A 20,916-nucleotide genomic window follows, 5' to 3' on the forward strand; every position below is an offset into this window, starting at 1 on the left:
AAATATTTCATGACCCTAGCTGTAGACCATATAAAACAGTATCTTACAAATGTACACTTATTTAATGTTTTTAGGGGGTTGTTTTCTTAGAGTCTGGATAACTCCCATATCAGATCTTGTACTATATAAGCAATAGAGTTAGTCATACCTATCAAATTTAATTCATTTACTTATTTGATAAACATTTATCATATGCCTACTATGTGCCAGGCAGTGTCCTAGGTGTCAGGGATGCAAAGATGGCTGAAATGCAAGCCCTCCTCTCAAGAAGCTCACTGCACAGTGAGCTGAGACTTACAATGCAGAGTTAGAAGAACAGGGGTGTGCCTGCAAATGAAATAAACGCCTAAATAAATGTGTTTCAATGCAGATGATGATACAAAATATTTACAGTGCAGTGAGCATTAACCCTGTAGTAACCAGTCCTCCTGAGGAGTGGCCTACCTGTTGACATGCTCCTCCCAGTCCTCTGGTGGGGGAGGGGCATCTGCATCAGTCCTGGCAAAGATGACATGCCGTTCGCACTCATTCATCACGCTGCGTGCCTTCTGATTGTCATAGAGTGGCATGGGGGTTGATGTGACTGTCTCCACATCTATTGGGACGTCTGATTCACTGTAAACAGGTGAGAAGATAGGACCAGGCCACATGCACTGTACACAACACAGGCATTTAACAATCATCTGGTTGCCAAAAATGTCTCTTTGATATAATCAACTTTAAAGTATGCACAAGTACATTATATCCACAAGAAAATTATGGTCCAAACTTATCTTTCCCACATCTCTGCCCTCTATATGCTAAGGAACATAAAGTCATTTTATTTTTTTTATAATCCTCATCTGAGGATATTTTTTCCATTGTTTTTCAGAGGGTGGGAGAGAGAGAAACATCAATGCAAGAGAGACACATTGATTGGCTGCCTCCCGCACAAGCCCCAACCAGGGCCGGGGACTGAGCCTGCAACCGAGGTACGTGCCATTGGCCGGAATCAAACCCGGGACCCTTCAGTCCGCAGGCTAACACTCTAACTGAGCCAAACCAGCTAGGGCCATAAAGTCATTTTTAAACAACTGTATGCAAAAAATGACAGCTATTTTTTAAAAAACACACAAATATATTCCATAAGCAAGTAACTCATTGCTTTCCAATGCAACAGCTATAGGCCACATGCAACTATTTAAATTAAGAAAAATTACACAGAATTAAAAATTCAGTTTCTCAATCACACTAGCCGCATTTCAAGTGCACAACGAACATATGTGGGTGGTGGCTATCGTATCGAGTGCTCAGGTATGGAGCATTTCTCTCATTGCAGAAAGTTCTGTTGGACAGTATTGATTCTGACTTTTAACTATTCATACAAACTTTCCCTTTCACTAGCAAGTCAACTGGTAGTTAACAATATATTGTAAAAGCCTATGATTGTCTAAGACAGAGCACCTGGAATACAGACACCTCAGCTATTTAACTCACTGTGAAAAGGGCCTAGAACAGAAACAAACAGAAATGGACATCTAAAGAATCATATTTTAAAATGTTGTTAATGAAATCCTAGAACCATAAAGGTCCTTCACAGCACCAACTGTCACCCCAAATACTATGCCAATCAAACTGATCTACCGGTTGTCTACCAGACATCACTTTAACTTTCTGACCTCGGTGATTTTACTGCATCTATTACCAATGGCTGGAATAATTACATCATTCTGAAATGAAGTGAAATCATGTGCAGCTAGATTGGGTGGTAGGTGAAAGAGCTGATGATCTTCTCTGGACCAGACACTGGATGAGGCACTTACTATGTGCCTAAAAGAGAACTTTTGATTTCATCATTCCAACATATCCTCCCTGAGTTTTCCCCAACTCATGGCACCACCCAGCTGCTTAAGCCAGAAATCTAAGAGTCATCCTAATTTCATTTCACCTTGTCCCTTAATTCTGGCCCCTTTCCAACTCACCACAGCAGGTCCTGTTGACTTTATCTACAAAATAAATCTCAAGGCCATTCACTTTTCTCCATCTGTACTACTGCTGCCCCTATCCAAGTTATCACAATCTCTGGCCCCCCCTACTGCAATGGCCTCCTAGCAGGTCTTCTCTATCCCACTCGTGCAGTATAATCTTATTCAACAAAAATTCAAAGTGATCTTTTAAAAGTATAAATCCAACTTCTCCCCTAGCTCCCACTTATATCCCCATTGCAACCATACTCCAGACACAATGGCCTAAAATGAGTTCGTAGAACATGCCAAACTCCCACTTTCAAGACCTATATGTAGAGACAGTTTATAAGAGGGAATAATTTCTAAGGACTGAAATAGCCAAATCCACCGAATCTCACTTTTTTTTTTTTTTTTTAATATATCTTTATTGACTTCAGAGAGAGGAGAGGAGAGAGAGAGATAGAAACATCAATGATGAGAGAGTCATTGATCGGCTGCAGCCCACAACCCGGGAATGTGCCCTGACCGGGAATCGAACCCTGATCACCTGGATCGCAGGTCAATGCTCAACCACCGAGCCATGCCCGGCTGGGCCACAGAATCTTACTTTAAAAAAATATGAGATACAAACACAGGAGTTTCAATGTTAGCAAGCAGCTATTAAATAACTAGAAAAAAGAGAGAAAGACTTCGAACTCTATTTAAAGGAGCTCATCAGTTATGCCCTAGGCCAGACGCATCAGGATTATGCTGAATAATTCCCTAAAGTCAGAGATCCTGTGCCCTGCACAACAAAAAAAAAGCCAACAAAGTACTGCTGTCCTTAGGAAATGAAATAAAAAACACTACTCTTTAAAACACATATCATAGTAACTCTAGCTCAATAAGGCTCAATGGGACATCTAAAGAAGCAAAATACAAGATCTCTATTCCCCAACAAACCTAAAACCTGTGCTAGAGGGAAGTTTAAACATTAGGTCAAATTAAAACAAACAAACAAAGCCCTGACCACCGGGTAGCTCAGTTGGTTACAGCATCCTCCCGATACACCAAGGTTTTGGGTTTGATTCCCTGTCAGGGTGCATACAAGAATCAACCGATGAACGCATAAATAAGTGAAACAATAAATCAATGTTTCTCTCTCTCCCTTCCTCTCTCTCTCAAATCAATAAGTAAAATTAAACAAACAAACAAACAAACAAACCTCCTCTCCAAAACAGTCTATAAAATTACTAAGGGCGTGATTTGGTCATCAAAATGTATCAACAAATCTTGAAATATAATTAGAACACCTTTAAAGCTCAAAAGAATTACTAAACAGGTTTAAGTCAAATGTAATTGTATCATCTATTACATACTAAATTTATGAAAAAAATTCCTTACCCAATAATTAGGCCAGCTGAAAATACAATCAGACCTAGAAGGGTTAAGATCAACCATGGTGACAGTTCCGAAACAAGCTAAGGTCTTGGGAATATACTCCTAAACTTTTTGGGTGAAGTCAGGAATAGGTTATTGTTGCCAGTGTTTGGACAAGCCAGAACACTGGACTGAAGGAATGAGTCTAATCATGTGTGGCAGTTTTTAAGTCAACTACTCTTCAGTCTTTTTCTTCACCCATTAAATAATCCTCTTCCATTTCCTCTTTCCAATATCAAGTCCTATTACCTAAATGGAATAGGCTGTTTACTTTTTTTTTGAACATCTTGGTTTGTCTTGAATGTCAGATGTCTTGAATGTTGATATCCTCACACTGCTTACCAGGCCCCCCACTACCCCCACAGTAAAGTCCTCTGGAATCCCACCTGACCACTGCCCAGTTAGGGCAACCAGAGCCCTTAGGAGAGGAACCCAAACTCACATGGTACTTTCATGCTGCCTCCGAGGAGTAACGAAGAGCATGCGGGTGGGCCGGGCACTACTGGCATCTGGGTGGGCACTCCATGGCTTAGCATAGCTATGATCCAGAAAAACCAGATCCAGCTCCCGTTCGTGCACTGAAAGCTGGAAGAGCAGTGAGGTGCCCATGCGCCGCGCTGAAGACTGGAAGTCCCTCTCCACACCCCGGTGGGCCATGTCAGTGGGGGGGCAGCCAGTCAGAGAACTGCTGTCTGCATGCTAGCCACCTGCATGGAAAGTTTGTCAATTCAAATATTCCAAATTTCCCCCAACCTGTAACATCCCCAATGCTTCTTACTTTTGTGACCTTCCATCACTTATACTTGAGAATTGGGTACACTGCGCACCCTCAGCCGCCCACTATAGGGAGGGTTCCTGAGGTCCCATTCCACCCTCGGGAAAGGCTCTCGCACAAGTTTCTCTACACTCAATCTCTACAAAACTCGTTCATGGAGAGCGGAGTGACTCCACTGGTCGCAAAGGCCTCCCTCCGACAGATGCTAACTTGCTTGCCCAGCGCCTCAGTTTCCTGTGTGGGCCAGAAGGGATCTGGCGAACAACACGAATCCCAAGGTTTAATTCTTCCCACGCTAAGTAGGGGTCTCCACCGCTCCTCGCCCTCCCTGCGGCTGCACCGGCAGCCCAGCACCAGCGGGGCGACAGGGGCCTCACGGGGGCCTCTGAAGTCTCTTGTTCTAAGTCAAATAAAAGTTTTGCAACGGCTTCATAATACGCTGGAGTTTTTACACGTACAAACGAGGGCTCCTTCGCGAAGCCGGTAACAAAACGCCACCCCAGGAGGACCTCTTCCATTCCCGGGGTGGGCGGTCCCGGCAAACCACCCCCGGGGGTCTCGCCACAGAACCTCCAAACCGCCCCATCCAGTAGGCGGGGCTTATCGTTCGCACTTCACAGGTGAAGACGCCGGTTCAGAGGGGAAGAAGCGACTAGGCCAAGGTCACCGAGAGTTCGTGACCAAGAGGCGCCGCCTCGCACCCGCCTCCCGCCCGCCCGCCCGCCCGGCCCGGCGCCTGCGGCCCCCGGCCCAACAAGACCGGTCGCCCCGGCCTAGGCTCCAGCCCCCGGCCCTCGAGCGCCGGGGAGCCCCGAGCCCCTCGCCGAGCCCTCGCCGAGCCCCCACCTATCCCACCCCGGGCCGCGATCCCCCAAGACCCCCCGCCCCAGCTGGCCTACCTCACTCACCCGCAGTCCGCGGGCCGCGCGCTCAGCCCGGACGGGCTCCCAGGGCGCGTGCGCGTTACCGCCCCCAAACCTGGTTCTCGGTGCTCCAAGTAAAACGCGGAAGCGGATCACGGCCTGAGAGGAAGGGGTGGGGAGTGGGAAAACCCGGAGTGGATAACCCCGAGAGCGGGAAGCGGAGAGCCGGGAACGCCAGGATCTGCGAGGCAGGTCTGCGGAGTCCGGGGTCGCCTCCTGCGTTTTCAGCGCGAGTGTGAGGGCGCAGGAGGAGGCTGGTTTCTGCAGCCCCCGTCCTGCTGCCGCACCCCGCACCCCGCACCCCACACCCCGCACGCCCTCCACCTCTGCCGGAGCAGGCTCCCTGCATGAGCTAGGCAGGAATTTTACTCTCAAGAAACAACCACATTAAAAACGAATAGATAAAAAGTTGCTGTGAGCCTAAAACTACTCTAAAATATAGTCTATTAAGCCCTGGCCGGTTGGAGCCTCGGTCCACGCACGGAAGGGTCGTGGATTTGATTCCAGACCTAGGGCAAGTATTTGGCTTGCAGGGTCGACCCCGCCCTGCTTGGAGCACGTGAGGAAAGCAACCCATCGATGTGTCTCTTACATTGTTCCTCTCTCTCTCTCAATAGAAATCCAGTGAGGATTAACATCAACAAAAATACTCTTATTAAAAATGAATAAATGGAAAAGAAAACATTTATCCTGAGTGCTGTTGAAACGGGGTAATAAGGGTACTTGGCAAGAACACAAATCGATTTCAGAAGCAATTACCATAAGGGACTGTAGAATGTTCCAGAAGAAAGATTTCCTGATGAGAAGATTGGGGTGGTCATGAAGTCACCTGAGGCTGGGCTGGAAGGACCAGGCCATTGCAGAGGGACTGGAAAGGTTGGTAAGGGCCCATGCAGAGATAGCAAATGGGCCAGGTACAATCCACCACCATATCCTTTGGCCTTCACATTACTTTCTTAAATTTTTATTTAATTGCAGACACTTCAGATTTAGGAAGTTTCATGTAAAAATCCAGATTTCCAGATTCTCTTGACAAATTGGAGTCTGTGGCAGCACTGGGCTCACCTGGTGTGGCAGGCATGGGGTGTGCATAGGCCCTCCCTCTGGGCAGCCTCACTGGCCTCAGTGGCCCCTGGGTGATTTGATTCATGGTCCACCCCTACACACACACACACACACACACACACACACACACACACACTCACACCTCCCCTGGGCTAGAGTCAAATGCAAATGTCCCTGGAATGGAAGCCACAATCAGGGGGCAAGTCCAGTCATTTCCAGGTAATCAGTGGATTGGTTCATTTGGTTGCCCTACTGGGGCAGGAGTGAGATTAATGGCTTGTAATGCTGATGGAAATAGGGTGAAGAGACTAGCCCAAAGGAAGAGACACAGTGCTCCAGACAGCCTGTGCAATGCCACAGAGAGTCCCGAGTGTCTAGACGAAAAGTGTGTGTGTGAGGGGGAGTGGGGTTAGACGGTGGAGAGACAAGAGGCAAATTGTCACTTCACAATTCTGGACTATTTCCAACATGACAGAAAGCCTTCTCTATAGCGGGATGTTAAAACCATGGTGCTTGTCCTGCAGTTTTTCCTTACCTATTACCCATGGCAGACATGATTAATTAATAACAATCCACTCTCCCTCTGAACCCAGATGCAACTTCACAATCATTTTCTCCATCCAAGACATCCAAGGGATTAGAGTTGGGCATCTCTTCTCTATAATGCCTCTCCTTCCTCTGATATCCGTTGGATACACCTGGCCTTCATTTATTCTCAAATATTTCTTAAATCCCTGCTATGTGATAAGTACTTTGCTAGGTGCTGAGGACGTAGCACTGACAAAGCATATTTCTTTATAATCTACATAAATAATTTTTAATTTATAATTGTGATAGTAAGGGCTAACATTTAGAGAATGCCAAATAAGCTCTAAGTGGCCTAAATTATTTACTTCATTTAACCCTCTCAACTACTAGGTTCTATTATAGTCATGTCCAGAGAGGTAAAGTATCTTGCCCAAGGTCACACAGCTAGTTAGTATCAAAGGCAGAACTGGTACCCAGACAGTGTGGCTCCAGAACCTGCGCATTTACTCCCTCAAAATTCCTACAAAGCACAAGGTAATGAGAGAGAGTAGAGCGGTAATCCAGCCTTGGCTTGGTTGGTGGGGAAGGTGTCCCTGTGAAGGTGATGTTGAAGCTGAAATCAAAAGAGGAGACTGAGTAACATGGTAGAAGCTGGGAGACAAGCTCTCCAGGAGAAGGAACAGCAAAGACAAAGGTATGTGCTCAAGATTACTGAAAACATATGTCCAAGTATACAAACGTTCAGGGCGGCATTATTCATAATAACTAAAAAGTGTTAACTACCTACACATCTATCAGCTGATGAATGAATAAACAAAATGTGGCATATTTATACAATGGATTTATTAAGCCATAAAAAAGAATGAAATACTGGTACATGTTACAACATGGATGAACATTGAAAATATTATGCTAAGTGAAGGAAGTCAGTCACAAGACCATATATTGTGGCTCTGGTTGGGTAGCTCAGTTGATTAGAGTGACATCTGGATATGCCAAGGTTGCAGTTCCATCTCCGATCAGGGCACATACAAGAAGAAACCAGTGAATGCATAAATAAGTGGAACAACAAATCGATGTTTTCTTCTCTCTCTCTCTTTCTTCCTCTCTCTCTCTGAAGTCAATTAAAAATAATTTTAAAGTGACTATATATTGCATCTTTCCATATATATGAAATGTCCAGAATCAACAAATCTGGAGAGACAAAAAGTGGATTCATGGTTTCCAGTGGCTATGGGAAGGGAGAAATGAGCAGTGACTGTTGATGGATACGAGGCAGAATTTATGGTATTAAATTCTCATTCCCCTTGACTCCTCCCCAGAACCAGGATCCACCCACCTTTGTGACATCGCCTCTATTGCTAAGCAACAGACTCAGGGCTCCACTAGCCCCTTGAGTCCTGGGGGACACTTTGGACCAAGGTGTTTCAAGAAGGAAGCTTCAGAAGGAAGAAGGTGGTCGACATGTTGCGTGTTGTCGTGGAGTCGACCAAGATTCACCCACCCCTGACCCCCCCACCCAGACCCTGTGTGTCTGTCTTCTTCAGAGGTGAGCACCAAGATTCTGGATGGAAGAGAGGTGCCCCAGGAGGCAACATGTATTCAGTGAAAAAAACAGGATTACTGGTGCCCTGTTATGTAAAAGATGCGCTGTCTGACAGAATGCTGAGGTAGACACCCTCCAGTTCTTTCCAAACTTATCATCTTTATTGCTATTATTTCTTTTATTATGACATTTTTGCCTCCCATTTTTACCAAGGCGTGGTTATGGGAAAAAGAGAAGATTAATACTTTTCTCAAATTATTAATCTCAAGCTTCTACGAACTAAGGCTGTGCCACAAACTCAAGTTTAGAAAAAAATTACCTATTTCCTAGGATCAATGTGAGGATTTTTTATTATTTTTAAATATTTTTTTAAATTTTCTATTACAGTTGACATACATTATTGTATTAGTTTCAGGAGTACACCCCAGTGATTAGACATTACATACTTAATAAGTGATCATCCTGATAAATCTCACACCCACCTGACACCATACTTAGTTATTAGACTATTATTGACTATATTCCCTATGCTTTACATCACCATGACTATTCTATAACAACTAATTTGTGCTTCTTAATCCCTTTATCTTTTTCACCCATCCCTCCAACACCCCTCCCATCTGGCAACTGTCAAAACATTCTCTGTATCTAATTTTGTTTCTGTTCTGCTTATTCATTTATTTTGTTGTTTAGATTCAATTGTTGATAGATATGTTTATTGCCATTTTATTATTCATATTTTTTGTCTTCTTCTTAAAGAAGACCATTTAGTATTTCATGTAATACTGGTTTGGTGGTGATGAACTCCTTTAGCTTTTTCTTGTCTTGGAAGCTCTTTATCTTCCTTTGATTCTAAATGATAGTTTTGCTGGGTAATCTTGATTGTAGGTCCTTGCTTTTCAACACTTTGAATATTTCTTGCCACTTCCTTCTGGCCTGCAAAGTTTCTGTTGAAATATCAGCTGACAGTCTTATGGGTGCTCGCTTGTAGGTAACTAACTGCTTTTCTCTTATTGCTTTTAAGATTCTTTGCCTTTAACCTTTTGCATTTTAATTATGATGTGTCTTGGTGTGGGCTCTTTGGGTTCCTTTTGTTCAGGACTCTTTGTGCTTACTGGACTTGTACGTCTCTTTCCTTCGCCAAATTAGGAAAGTTTTCTGTCATTATTTTCTCAAATAGATTTTCAATTTCTTGTCCTCTCTCTTCTCCTTCCAGCACCCCCATGATGTGAATGTTGGTATGTTTGAAGTTGTTGCAGAAGCTCCTTTCATTATTCTCATTTTTTGGATTCTTTTTTCTTTTTTGCTCTTCTGATTGTGTGCTTTTTACTTCCTTATATTCCAAATCACTGATTTGATTCTTGGCTTCATCTACTCTACTGTTAATTCCCTGTAAATTATTCTTCAATTTCAATTAATGTATCCTTCATTTTTGACTGGTTCTTTTTTTATTCTATTAAGGTTTTCACTAAGTTCATTGAGCATCCTTATGACCAGTGTTTTGAACTCTGCATCAAGTTGATTGCTTGTCTCCATTTTGTTTGGTTGTTTTTCTGGAGTTTTGTTCTGTTCTTTCATTTGGGCCATGTTTCTTTGTCTTTGCATTTTGGCAGCCTCCCTGTGCTTGTTTCTATGTGTTAGGTAGAGCTGCTTCATCTCCCAGGCTTGGTAGAGTGGCCTAATGTAGTAGGTGTCTGGTAGGGTCCAGTGGCACAGCCTCCCCTATCACTGAAGCTGGATACTCAAGGTGTGCCCTGACCCCGTGTGGGCTACACACCTTCCTCTTGTAGTGCAGGGGCCCACCCCATAGAGCAGGACTTATTTCAGCAGGACTCTGGTGCCCGCTGAGTCTGCCCCTTGAGTGTGTTGCTTGTGGAGATCATTGGGTGATGGTGCTTCAACATGGTCTGAAGCTGTCCACTGAGTGTGCTGGCTCTGGGGCCTCTCGGGATGTGAGGCCAAGGTCAACCACTGCTTGAGTTTTGCTTGGGAACATTTGACATAAGCTACAAAGCAATCTGAAGATGGCTATTGCTGTGTTGGGCTCGGAGGTGCCCAGCAAGGCCAAGCTGTGAACCAAGGCCTGCTGCCACTAGTGCAGGGCCTGGGGCCACTTAGATAGAGGCACAGGACTCTCTGAGGCCAGATGTTGCTTGTTTGAGAGAATTTAGGAAAATCTGAAGCATGAGCCAAGACATGCCATTCGTATGGAAAAGCCACTGGAAACAGCATGGGTGGGCCTGAAAATTGGGTGGGGTGGGGCCTCAGGGAATCACCAGGGTGGGGAACAGTGTGAGCCAGGTTGGTGGAGACTCAGATATGGTGTCCACCTACTGGCTCTGTGGGGCAGGTCTCAGAAAAGGAGCAATGGTCTCCGCCAGCACTTCTGTCTGGGATAAAGCTGCCCCTCCAACTCTCGCCCTGGTGCCAAACAATTAAGTTCTTCCCCATATGTCTCTGGTTCCTTTCAAGCTGCTGAACCCCCCTCCCCAGCTCAGAGGAAGTGAGTCTGAGTAAGTCCCTGTGTGGGCCCTTTAAGAGGAATGCCTGTGACTCCAGCAGCCTCCATGTCACTCGGCCACACTCTCTGCTGATTTTTACAGCCCGAAGTTATGGGAGCTTCTCTTCCTGGCACTGGAACCATGGGCTGGGAGGTCTGGTGTGGGGCTGGGACACCTCACTCCTCTGGGAAACCTCCACAGCCTTTCCACCCCGGTGACCTTCTATACCTGGCCCGTCATTCTTGCTCTGCTCCTGTTTACCTGTCTATAATAGAAAGAATCAGTGCCATGTCACACCTGCCATTATAGACTTGACGTTTTCTTTTTTTAATCTTCACTTGAGGATATGCTTCTATTGGTTTTAGAGAGAGAAGAAAGTAGAGGGAGAGAGAGAGAAACATTGATGTGACAGTGAAGCATCAATCTGTGCACAGGACAACACACCAACCGAGCCACAGCACCAGGGCAACTTGAAGTTTTCTTAGAGCTTCCCACCTTTCTTTATCCCACTTGAACCTAGACTTTGAAGTATTTCCTGTCACCAATGCCAGCCCTTTGGTGTCTTTGCAGATGTCAAGAAGAACACTTCTGAGGCAGAAGGAAATAACCCCACATGGAATGAGGTAAGATGTACAGGGGCAAGCCCAGAAGAGGCAGTGACACCCAATAGTGAGGATGGGTCTAGGGAGAGGACATGGAGCCTCATGAGCTTTTCCCAAAGCTGGGCATCTTGGCCCTGGGAGTAGCCTCTGAGCTGACAAGGCTATGAGGCCTGAGGGCTACACCAGCCATATCTGCCCATTGCTGCCTTGGCCCTTTTCCCCCACTCTGGGGATGGACTGTGGTGTGGTCTATCTTGTTCAACATGGCCACCTTTATGTCCTCAGAAACCTGAAGCAAAGACAAGGCTCCCTGTGCAGGATCCATGCTCATCTTCCATTCATCCATGACCCCACTGCCCCTTGGTCCCCAAACCTCTTAACATGCCCACAACACTGCCTTTCAAGCTAGGGGGGCTTAAGTAGGATACCTAGCACCTTTGTGAAAGGTAGCAAAGGCCATCCTCTGAGGAAATTAGACTTGAGGGGGTATCCTCAGGTCGAAAGACACATAGTGCTAGCCCGTTGTCTGCATCTTTCTCATTTCCTAGAAGGATGGGAAGGGGAGGGATGCTGACCTCTTTGTGTATCCCACAGACCCTAATTTGGCACCTCTGGAACCGCCCCCTACAGAATGACTCTTTCTTACAAGTTATCCTTCAGGACTTGGGCGCAGCAAAGGAAGAAAGGTGAGAGAGAGAGAGGCACAAGAAGCCTGGCTCTGACCAAAGCTACAAGAAATGCTGCATCCTCCGTCTCTAATCCATAATTCAGATGCAAGGACCAGAACACATTCCAGCCAGCTACTGAAAAAAAAAAAAAAAAAAAAGGGCAGGGGCTTGTGGAGGGTAGTGAAGCTAGGAGTGAAGATCAACCAGAACTAGGAAGCTAGGAGCCCAGGAACAGTTTGTCTCCTCTGAAGACATGGGATTCTCAAATCTCTCCTTCTCCCTGCCTATCTCATCAAGGCCCCATTCACCTAAGACTGACATCCACTGAGATAGAAGCTATGGCATCCTAGAGCAAAATTCCTACAACGAAAGAATCTAATTGGCCCCGGTCAGGTGCCACCCCTAGTCCAATTTACTGTTATTTGGCATAGTTCCCACTCAGGATGAGTGTAGGAGCAGAGCTGCTGGGAAGAGGCTGGGCAGGCAGAACCAGTAACCAGGGCTCCCACTGCCCAGGAGTCCCAAAGCCATTCCCAGAGACTTGAGAGCCCTGTATCCTCTGATGGATGCTCCCCATCACTGCATTCTTCCTTCAACCCCTCTGTGGACAACACAGCTGCTAGGAGAGAAAACCATATCTAGATAAAATCCTGCTTGGGACAGGGAAGGACACCCCTTCCCCTGGCTTAGGCTCCCATACTTGCTGCTCATCTCCCCAGGTTCATCGGCATGGCTACAGTGCTGCTCAAGCCCTTGGTGAAAAAACCAAAAGAGGTTCTTTTCGTGAAGGATCTGGCCCTACTCAACCATTCCATGCTGCCCACAGGCGTGAGTTGGGCCCCAGGAAAGGTTGCTAGAGGATTGGGGACAGCCAGAGAAACTGGGCTACTCTACCCCAATAAAGGCCCAGTGACCTCACCCAGAGAGTGTTTCCTGCCCACGGGGGGCCCCATCACACTGCCATCATCTCCCTGACTTTCCTACCTTTCCACCCACCTGCCCACCCACCATTTAGACTACTTAGTTGATCATTCACTGGGTATCGGTGACTGTGGTAGGCCCGGGATACTATATTGAATGAAACCCACAGTCTATTGGAGTAGGCACCACTCACAGTGACAAGTGCTCCAGCACAGTGTACAAGAGTGAAGAGAGCTAGGTCACTAAGGTCAAGAGGGAATGAATGATTCTGCTTGGGAGGTCATGGAAGGTTTTACAGAGGAGGTGATTAAGACATGTGGAAACAAACAAAGACCAACGGGTTGAGAACCAGCAAAGGCTATGTATTCGGAACTAGCAATAGCAAGGGAGTCAACCACCATCACTTGAGTTTGGCAGAGACTCAAAGGCAGGCAGAGGAGAGGGAAAACTCTACATAAGGGGGGAAAAAAAGCTCCAGGTGTGTGTGGATGGGAGGCTGTTGGCCTAGGGAAGCTGTAAGTGATGTCACTAGAGCTGGGTATCCTGTGATTGGTTAAGGTGCACATTTGGCTTTCTCTGGTTAGTCCTAAGCTGGAAGTGGAGACAAAAATGAGGGAAGTTGCAGTTATTAATCAAGTCCTGGCCATTTGGGGCTGATCACTGTTGTTTGCTTCCTGGATTATTGTTGCTGGAGCTAGTGGTCTGAATTCTTATAAGTCTGATTTACAGCACACTGGCTTCCTGGGCTGGTTACTGTAGATACTGGGTTGATTTCCTGGACTGAGTGCTGCAGATTGTGGGGCAAAGTTCCACTTTCATATATGCTCTGGCCATTGTCCATTTGTCTATTCAGTTTATAACCACCAGTTTACAACCTCTCTGCACCCGGACTGCACAATGCCCCATGGTGTGGCCTTGCAATATGGCCAGCATCGCTCCACCCAGGAGAACTGGACTTGAACCTACCAGGCTTGGCTGGGTTCTGGTGCTAGGACTGGGCCAAAAATTGCATGGTCTGGCTTACAGCTCCCTTGCCTTTGCCTTATAGTGCACTATCACCCTACATGTGGCCCATATGACCAAACAGGATATTAAGAAGACAGGTATGTATGTTCATGGAGCTTACCCCTGCCTTTCCCCAAGCATAGCTGGATGAGCATTTTGGGATCTTCAAGACCCAACCCTTGAGGCCTATAGAAGGATTGTAACCAGGTTAGTGTCTACAGGCCAGATCTCCAGACACTGAGCTGAGGCTGTCACCTCAATATGTCCATTTGTATCTCTAGACATGCAGCCTCCAATGGGCTGCAAGGAGAGGTAAGGATGGCCATTTCCAAGAGCCCCCATGTGTAGAGAGTGGGACCTGGGGTTACTGAAGGTAGGCGGGGGCCCATGGAATGTTCTGGGACAGGCGTGTCCCTATCAGGTCTTGGCCATGCTTTTAGTTAGGAACTAGCCTTTGGGGATAGAATGAGAAAATGAGGAAAAGTCCTCAAAATGTCCTGAGCCCCAGCCTCTGAGAGCTCACCCTGGACTGTGTTTCTCCAGGGGATGAAGGCCTCCTGGACATAACTGCAGGAGAAGTAGCCAGGCAGAAGCAGATGGTTCCCAGCTACGCTGTGCGCAAGGAGCTCTCCTCAAAGCCTCAGCACTTCCAGGTGAGGACCTTCCAGGTTGAAAGCCCATGTAATTTGCCTGACACCTCATGGTGTTCCCAGGTTATCCCACCTCTCCACAAGGTCGTGGCAGAGGGTTGGAGCTTCAGATCGAGCTACAGGTTCTCAGATCCTCACTGCATCCCTGCTCATCCAAGGGACACCACTCTGGGGAACTTCTGCACATAGCTGAAGCTAGAGACAGTCTTAGTGCAGTAGGAGGCACTGGTGGCTGTGCACCAGCAGGTCCTGGCAGGTGCCAGGGAGACAGAGAAGAAGGCCTGGGCCCTGCCTGCAGGAGTCCACGGGATTCTTGACAAGGCCAGCCACGTGCAAGGTCAAATTAGCTGGATGGGAGAGCTGAGGACAGTTTGAGGGATTCGTGGGATGGTTCATGGGCTCCACTGTGAATCCTGTAACCCCCAACTTCCCTTCAATCTCAAACCGGTGACCTAACATTTCCGCCATGGCTTCGTCTGCCTCCGCCTGCCACTTGCTCAGGAGGCTGGGAGCCATCCTTGACTGCTCCTGTTCCTCACAGAACTCCTTGCATCCAGCCACTGGCCAAGGCCAGCGCTTAACTTAATATCACCTGACTGCTCCCGTTTCTCCATCGCCACTTCCATTCCTTGGCTCAAGCCATCCATCACCTCCCTGGACCAAACTCCAGGCTCCCAGCTCTTTCCTGTCCCGTCTTCATGCAAGTTGGTCTTTCAAAGATGTCATTCTCATCATGTGATGCACCTGCTTAAAAATATCCTTAAGCCCAGGTCGGTTTGGCTCAGTGTTAGAGCGTCAGCCTGAGGACTGGAGAGTCCTGAGTTTGATTCCAGCCAAGGGCACGTACCTTGGTTACAGGCTCGATCCCCAGCCCCAGGGTCGGGGCACCTGCAGGAGGCAACCAATCAATGTGTCTCTCTCCCTCTCTCTTTCTCTCTTTCTCTCCCTTCCACTCTCTCTGAAAAACCAATGGAAAAAGTATCCTCAGGTGAGAATAAAAAATAAAATGTCCTTAAATATAAGGACACCCCAATGTCCCCAGGACAAAAGCCAAACTCCTTACAATGGCTTCCCAGGCCCTAGATACACCAAGCCTGCCACTCCAAGCCACCCTCTCTCCTGCCTCTGCCACTCTACCCCACGTGAACATCCTGGACAACGCACAGTCCCCATCCTCGAGCTTCTCTCCAGGCCAGGCCTTTGCACGCGCTGCCTTCAGAGTACCTTCTCCTTCCTGTTGGCCCCACTCTTTTTCACCAGGTTAGTTTTCCACAGGAGAGAAGGTCAGTGTGCCTATGCCACTCCCTCCTAGGTTGCGGTGGCTAGGACCAAATGCTGGCCCGAGGGCCTGCAGCCTGGTTTGGCCTCCTCTAGTCTCTGATGTTCAGGCAGCTGCTGTGAGTCCGTCTCTGAAGGACCCCTGACTTGCTGGAGACACAGGAGGCCTCAAGGAGAATGGCCGGACCCACGGCCTGGTCTGGGAGCGCCGTATACTATTTACTCCCTGTAGTCAGGCGTCAAGCTCCCAAGGCTGTGCACCGCTCCCCACGGCCAGCGCTATTTCCTCCTTCCCGGGCTCAGCCCGCCTGGATCTTACATGACTCTAAGTTGCTCATCTCCCTCTTGCTTTCCAATTCTAGACTCAGATGTCACAGTCCCTTTACTGAGTCTTGATAAAGTTCATAAAAGCAGCAGAAGAAATCACAAATCAGAGATTATACCACGATTGTAGATTCAACTGGGTGGAACTTTAAAATTTTCAATTCCTTAAAAAGATCATAGGTAAATAAAAATCAGCCCTGGCCAGTGTGGCTCAGTTGGTTGAGCACTGTCCCATGCATGGAAGGGTCACTGGTTCGATTCCTGGGCAGGGTACATACCCAGGCTGAGGGTTAGATCCCCGGTCAGGATGCATGTGGGAGGCAACCAACTGATGTTTCTCTCTCCCTCTCCCTTCCTCTCTCTCTAAAATCAATAAAAATTTATTTTAAAAAAGAGAATAAATAAATTAAATAAAAATCAACAAACAGAAACATTAGACTGTTTTTCTTCTTCTGTAACAAACCCACTCCAGTGGAAAAGAAAACCAAGTCCACATCTTTGGTTTCATCAAACCAAGATGAAAAGGGCAAGGCAGTGGAGTGACAGTTCCCAGAAGGAAACAGCCAGGCCTGTCTCCAGGCAGGCAGATCCAGCTCCTGCCAGCCTTCCCCCTGTGGGTTCTCCTACTCACAGTAGATTTTTCTCATCACATTTGGTTCGTTTAGAGAGAATCCCTGTGGGAGAAGGGGAGCCCAGGTCCCCAACATCAGGGTCTCATTTTTGTCCCTGGTAGGTTCAAGTAAAGGTGTTTGAAGCCCGCCAGCTCATGGGCAATGACCTCAAGCCGGTGGTGAAGGTGGTCATCGGAAGCCAGCAATACTACACACGGACCAAGAGGGGAAACAACCCTTTCTTCAATGAGGTGGGCCACACGTGGCTTTCAGGGCTGAATGGGTGGGCACTTTCGCCAGTTGAGCCAGTGGGCTGGGCATTTCCTGCAGGTGGGAAGCCAGCTTGCTCCTTGATGAGGGCATTGTCATGTGTTCCATAAACATTTACTGAGCACCTACAGAGGGTCGAGCACTGTGCTTGGCACTGGGAACACAGACGGGTAATTTGCAGGAATTAGTGATAGAACTGTAGACCTGGGGAGGGAAGCCTACAAAATGCACTGGGGCTTGTCATGGATGACACTTGGGAGCCACACAAGGATCGAAGCAGGAGAGTGACAGAGCCAGGTTTGCATTTGGGAAGGAAGTTCTGGCTGCATCAGGGGGTGGGGGTGGAGTGGACTGACAGGGCCATCTGGAGGGAGACAGAGGCTTCAATCTCCATCCCAGGGTGGCTAGCTGGGCCTTAAGCAGCTCACAACAGGTTCTCTGGGAACCCCCTACCCCTACCCTTTACCCAGGCAGAAAACCCTTCGGGAGCCTGGCAGGCCTCTGCTTCCTGAGGGCGAGCGTGAGGGCAGTGTCAGCTGAGAGTTACTGAAATGGGCAGGTGACGGGAGGGAGTCCACCTCTCTGAGCTTTTGGGCTTACCGAGTCGCTGGGTCAAGTGCTGGAAGAAACATCGTCTACCCCCATCCCTATCCTGTCCTTCAGATCTTCTTCCAGAATTTCCATGAGATTCCTGCAAAGTTCTTCGATGACTCCATCTTAATCCAGGTGAAGAACCAGAAAAGATGGGTCCATTCCCTCGTCCCACCTCAGTTGTGGGAAAGCACGTCTTTCCCCGCAGCCCCTCCCTTAGAGCCAGAGTCACTTCAGATGGTCTTTCTGACTCCAGGGCAGCATCTCCACCACCTTCCTCACTCCCTGGCAGCCAGACCCTCATTCATTCATTCATTCATTCAGTAAATATGAAACGCCAACTGCGAGGCCCTGACCTGGTTGGACACTGAGTTGAACAAAACAGCCTCTTCCCATGTGCCAGGCCTCTCATGCCACCAGAGGACCCCTCTAATGTCCACTAGAAGTGGCACATTCCATTCTCTTACCAGAGGGAGCCCAGTGGTGAACATGTGCTCATCACATGTCCCCCAAGTGCCCAGCGCAGGGCCAGAAGGAGGAGGCCTCCCCTCCACGAGTTTCCCCATGCGTGGGAACGCAGGCATGTAGGACAGCCAGGACAGCAGGCAGTGAGGGCCGAGTGTTGACCTTCGGGTTGACCAAATGAATAGGCCTCTGTAATCAATTTTTCATCAGGAAAATGGAACTAAAAACCTGAACCTCAGGGTTTCTCTGAGAATTAAAGGATATACAGCGTTGGCCACTGGGAAGCTGGAGAAAACCCTGGAGAATTCTGAGTGTGCCCTTGGGGCTCCTGCCCTGGGCATGGGGGAGATGGCGGTATAAACTAAGCTCTCTCTGGGCATCCCCCTGCAGGTGATGAATTCCAGGATGTTGAGATCCAATGCGGAGATCGGGAGATTCCAAGTGAGCACTGGAGAAAGGGGGAGGTTTGGGGGACCGGTCATAGAGACCCACCCACCCTGGGGCTCCAGGCACAGGCCCAGAAAGGACTTGGATTTTCATGAGAAAGATCCAGATTTGGATCCACCCACCAACTGGGTGGCTTAGACAAGTGTCTGAGCCCCTAGTTCCTCATCTGTAAAATAAGGGGGATAATTTCCTCAGCCACAGGGTTGTGAGGGTTAAAGAGTGTAGTATTGGTGAAAGCACCGGATGCCATGTTGAAACCCCACACTTCTAATGGGATCGACACAGTTCAAGCTTCTGTCTCCAGGAAAAGGAAGCAGGGGATCCAAAAAGGCCGACCTAATTATTGGAAAAACCCAGAGAAAGATCACTGCCCGTGAGGACAGAGTGAAGGGTTTGCTTTGAAAAGACACAGGCTGAGGCAAGGAAAGTTTACATAGTCACAAAGGGCCACACGAAGATTCCCCAAACCCAGGAAGGTCAGAAAAGGTAGTGTTGCCAGGTTAAATACAGGAGCCCCATTAAATCTGAATTTTAAACAACAGGTACTTTGTAATTAGAAGTATGCCCCAAATATTGCATGACTCCTCAGGAAACATCACAGGGGAGAAATGTATCCTGAAAAGTAGTCATTGTTGATGTGCAATTCAAATTTTAAGCAGCTTCTGTGTTTTTATTTCCTAAACCTGGCAACCCACCATAAAAGGGCTCCACCCTGGGAAAAGGCAAATTTAAGACAAATTAAAGTTAGGTCACTTTCTCATTACTTGTAATAAGCACATGAACAGTAATGAACTACCCCTCCCGCTGTCTTGCCCTTGAAGCAGAAGTGCAGGCTTAGAAATTAAGATTCTGGAGAGGGTAGATGGCACGAGGTCAAAAAGGTTGTGTTTTGACAAAGGCCACTGAGAAATTTTCAGACAAGTACCAACCATATGAACTGCTGAGTAAAATACAGAGGGCAGAGAAAATCTGAGCTTTTAAAAAAAATATGTTACTTTTGGGGAAAATTTCAAACATACCTAGAAGTAGAGAGAAACGTATCAATTCCCACCTCCTCCTCTCGGCTTCACCAATTCATTGCCAATCAGGTTTTTATCCACACCCAGCCCATGTCCCCAGCCCCTAGGAATCACTTTGACTCAAATCTCAGACACGATATCATTTTATTTTTTAAATATTTCAGTGTATAGTTCTAAAACATTTTATTAAGCATAACCAAATACAGCTATCACATTTAATTAAAAACCTTTCTAATTTGGTATTCAAATTCTCCTAATTGTCTTGTGAATTCCTTTTACAGTTTGCTCAAATCAGGATCCAAACAAACCAGGTGCATACATTGCAGTTGGTCAAAATGCATTTTCAGGTCTCTTTTATTCTGTTGATCCCATCCCCTTTTTTTCCTTGCAATTTATTTGTTAAAGAAACAAATTTGTTTGTCTTATAGAGTTTCCCCCCAGTCTGGATTTTGCTGATTGCATCTCTAGGGGATCACTTCTCAGGTCCCTCTGCCCACATATTTTCATCTCTTTGCCAAAGTGACTTCAGCAGGAGACACAGAATGTCTGCTGGTCTCTCTTTTCTTGGCAACAGCTACTGATGATCACTTCCTAGATCTACTGCTTCATTAGGGGTGACTGAGGTTTTGGGGGTTTTAGAGGTGACTGAGCTTTGTTTTGTTTTCTTCCAGCTTTATTGAGGTACAACGGACATACAATGAATTATACATGTTTAAAATATATAATTTGATATATTTAAAAATATGTATACACTTGTGAAACCATCATCATAATCAAGATAATGAACATATCTATCACATCTGTCATCCCCAAAAAGTTTCCCTGTGTCCCTTTGTAGTTCTCCCCTCTAACCCCCATCCCACCTCCTCCTATCCCCAGGCAACCAGTGGCCTGCTTTCTGTAACTATAGACTGCTTTGTATTTTCTAGAATTTTATATAAATGGAATCATACAGTATGTATTGTTTTTGTTTGGCTGCTTTCACTCAGCATAATTATTTTGAGATTCATGTATGTTGCATGTATCAATAGTTCATTCCTTTTTATTGCTGAGTAGTACATTGTATGGATATACCACAGTTTGTTTATCCTTTCACCTGTTAATGAACATTTAGATGATTTTCAGTTTTTGGCTATTACAGTAAAGCTACTGTAACATTGATGTATTATATAAATCTTAGTTTGGACATATTTAATTTCTCAAGTAGATATGTAGAAATGGAATCACTAGTTCGTATGGTAGGTGTATGGTTAACGTTTAAAGAAAATTCTTAATGGTGTTTCCCCAAAATTCCAAACGAGTTTTATCACTTTTTATTCCCACCAGAGGTGTATTAGAGTTCCAGTTGCTCCACATTCTCAT

The 20,916-nt window shown here is 46.7% G+C and overlaps 2 protein-coding genes across 7 annotated transcripts in view; one reads left to right on the forward strand and one right to left on the reverse strand.

Moving 5' to 3' along the window:
- KANSL3 (KAT8 regulatory NSL complex subunit 3) overlaps positions 1-5,083 on the reverse strand; it is a 36,991-nt gene extending 31,908 nt beyond the window's left edge. For 3 of the 6 annotated variants that reach the window (XM_087823699.1, XM_087823700.1, XM_087823701.1), the window contains exons 1-3: positions 5,040-5,083; positions 3,808-4,072; positions 445-615 (exon numbers count right to left, since the gene is read on the reverse strand). In XM_087823699.1, coding sequence (XP_087679825.1) covers positions 445-615; positions 3,808-4,022 — 386 coding nt within the window. In that variant the 5' untranslated portion in view covers positions 4,023-4,072; positions 5,040-5,083. Of the gene's footprint in view, positions 1-444; positions 654-3,329; positions 3,638-3,807; positions 4,073-5,039 lie in introns of those variants that run through there. The other 3 variants (XM_016219239.2, XM_016219238.2, XM_016219241.2) reach the window with 3 other exon arrangements.
- Positions 5,084-8,120: 3,037 nt separating this feature from the next.
- FER1L5 (fer-1 like family member 5) overlaps positions 8,121-20,916 on the forward strand; it is a 45,960-nt gene continuing 33,164 nt past the window's right edge. Inside the window, 9 exon segments of the mRNA XM_016219228.2 lie at positions 8,121-8,205; positions 11,274-11,326; positions 11,900-11,991; positions 12,693-12,801; positions 13,943-13,997; positions 14,443-14,552; positions 16,885-17,013; positions 17,696-17,758; positions 18,479-18,529. Of these exon segments, the coding sequence (XP_016074714.2) occupies positions 8,121-8,205; positions 11,274-11,326; positions 11,900-11,991; positions 12,693-12,801; positions 13,943-13,997; positions 14,443-14,552; positions 16,885-17,013; positions 17,696-17,758; positions 18,479-18,529 (747 nt within the window).

Source organism: Miniopterus natalensis, chromosome 13, assembly GCF_054644295.1.
Source record: "Miniopterus natalensis isolate mMinNat1 chromosome 13, mMinNat1.hap1, whole genome shotgun sequence".
Lineage (NCBI taxonomy): Eukaryota > Metazoa > Chordata > Mammalia > Chiroptera > Miniopteridae > Miniopterus > Miniopterus natalensis.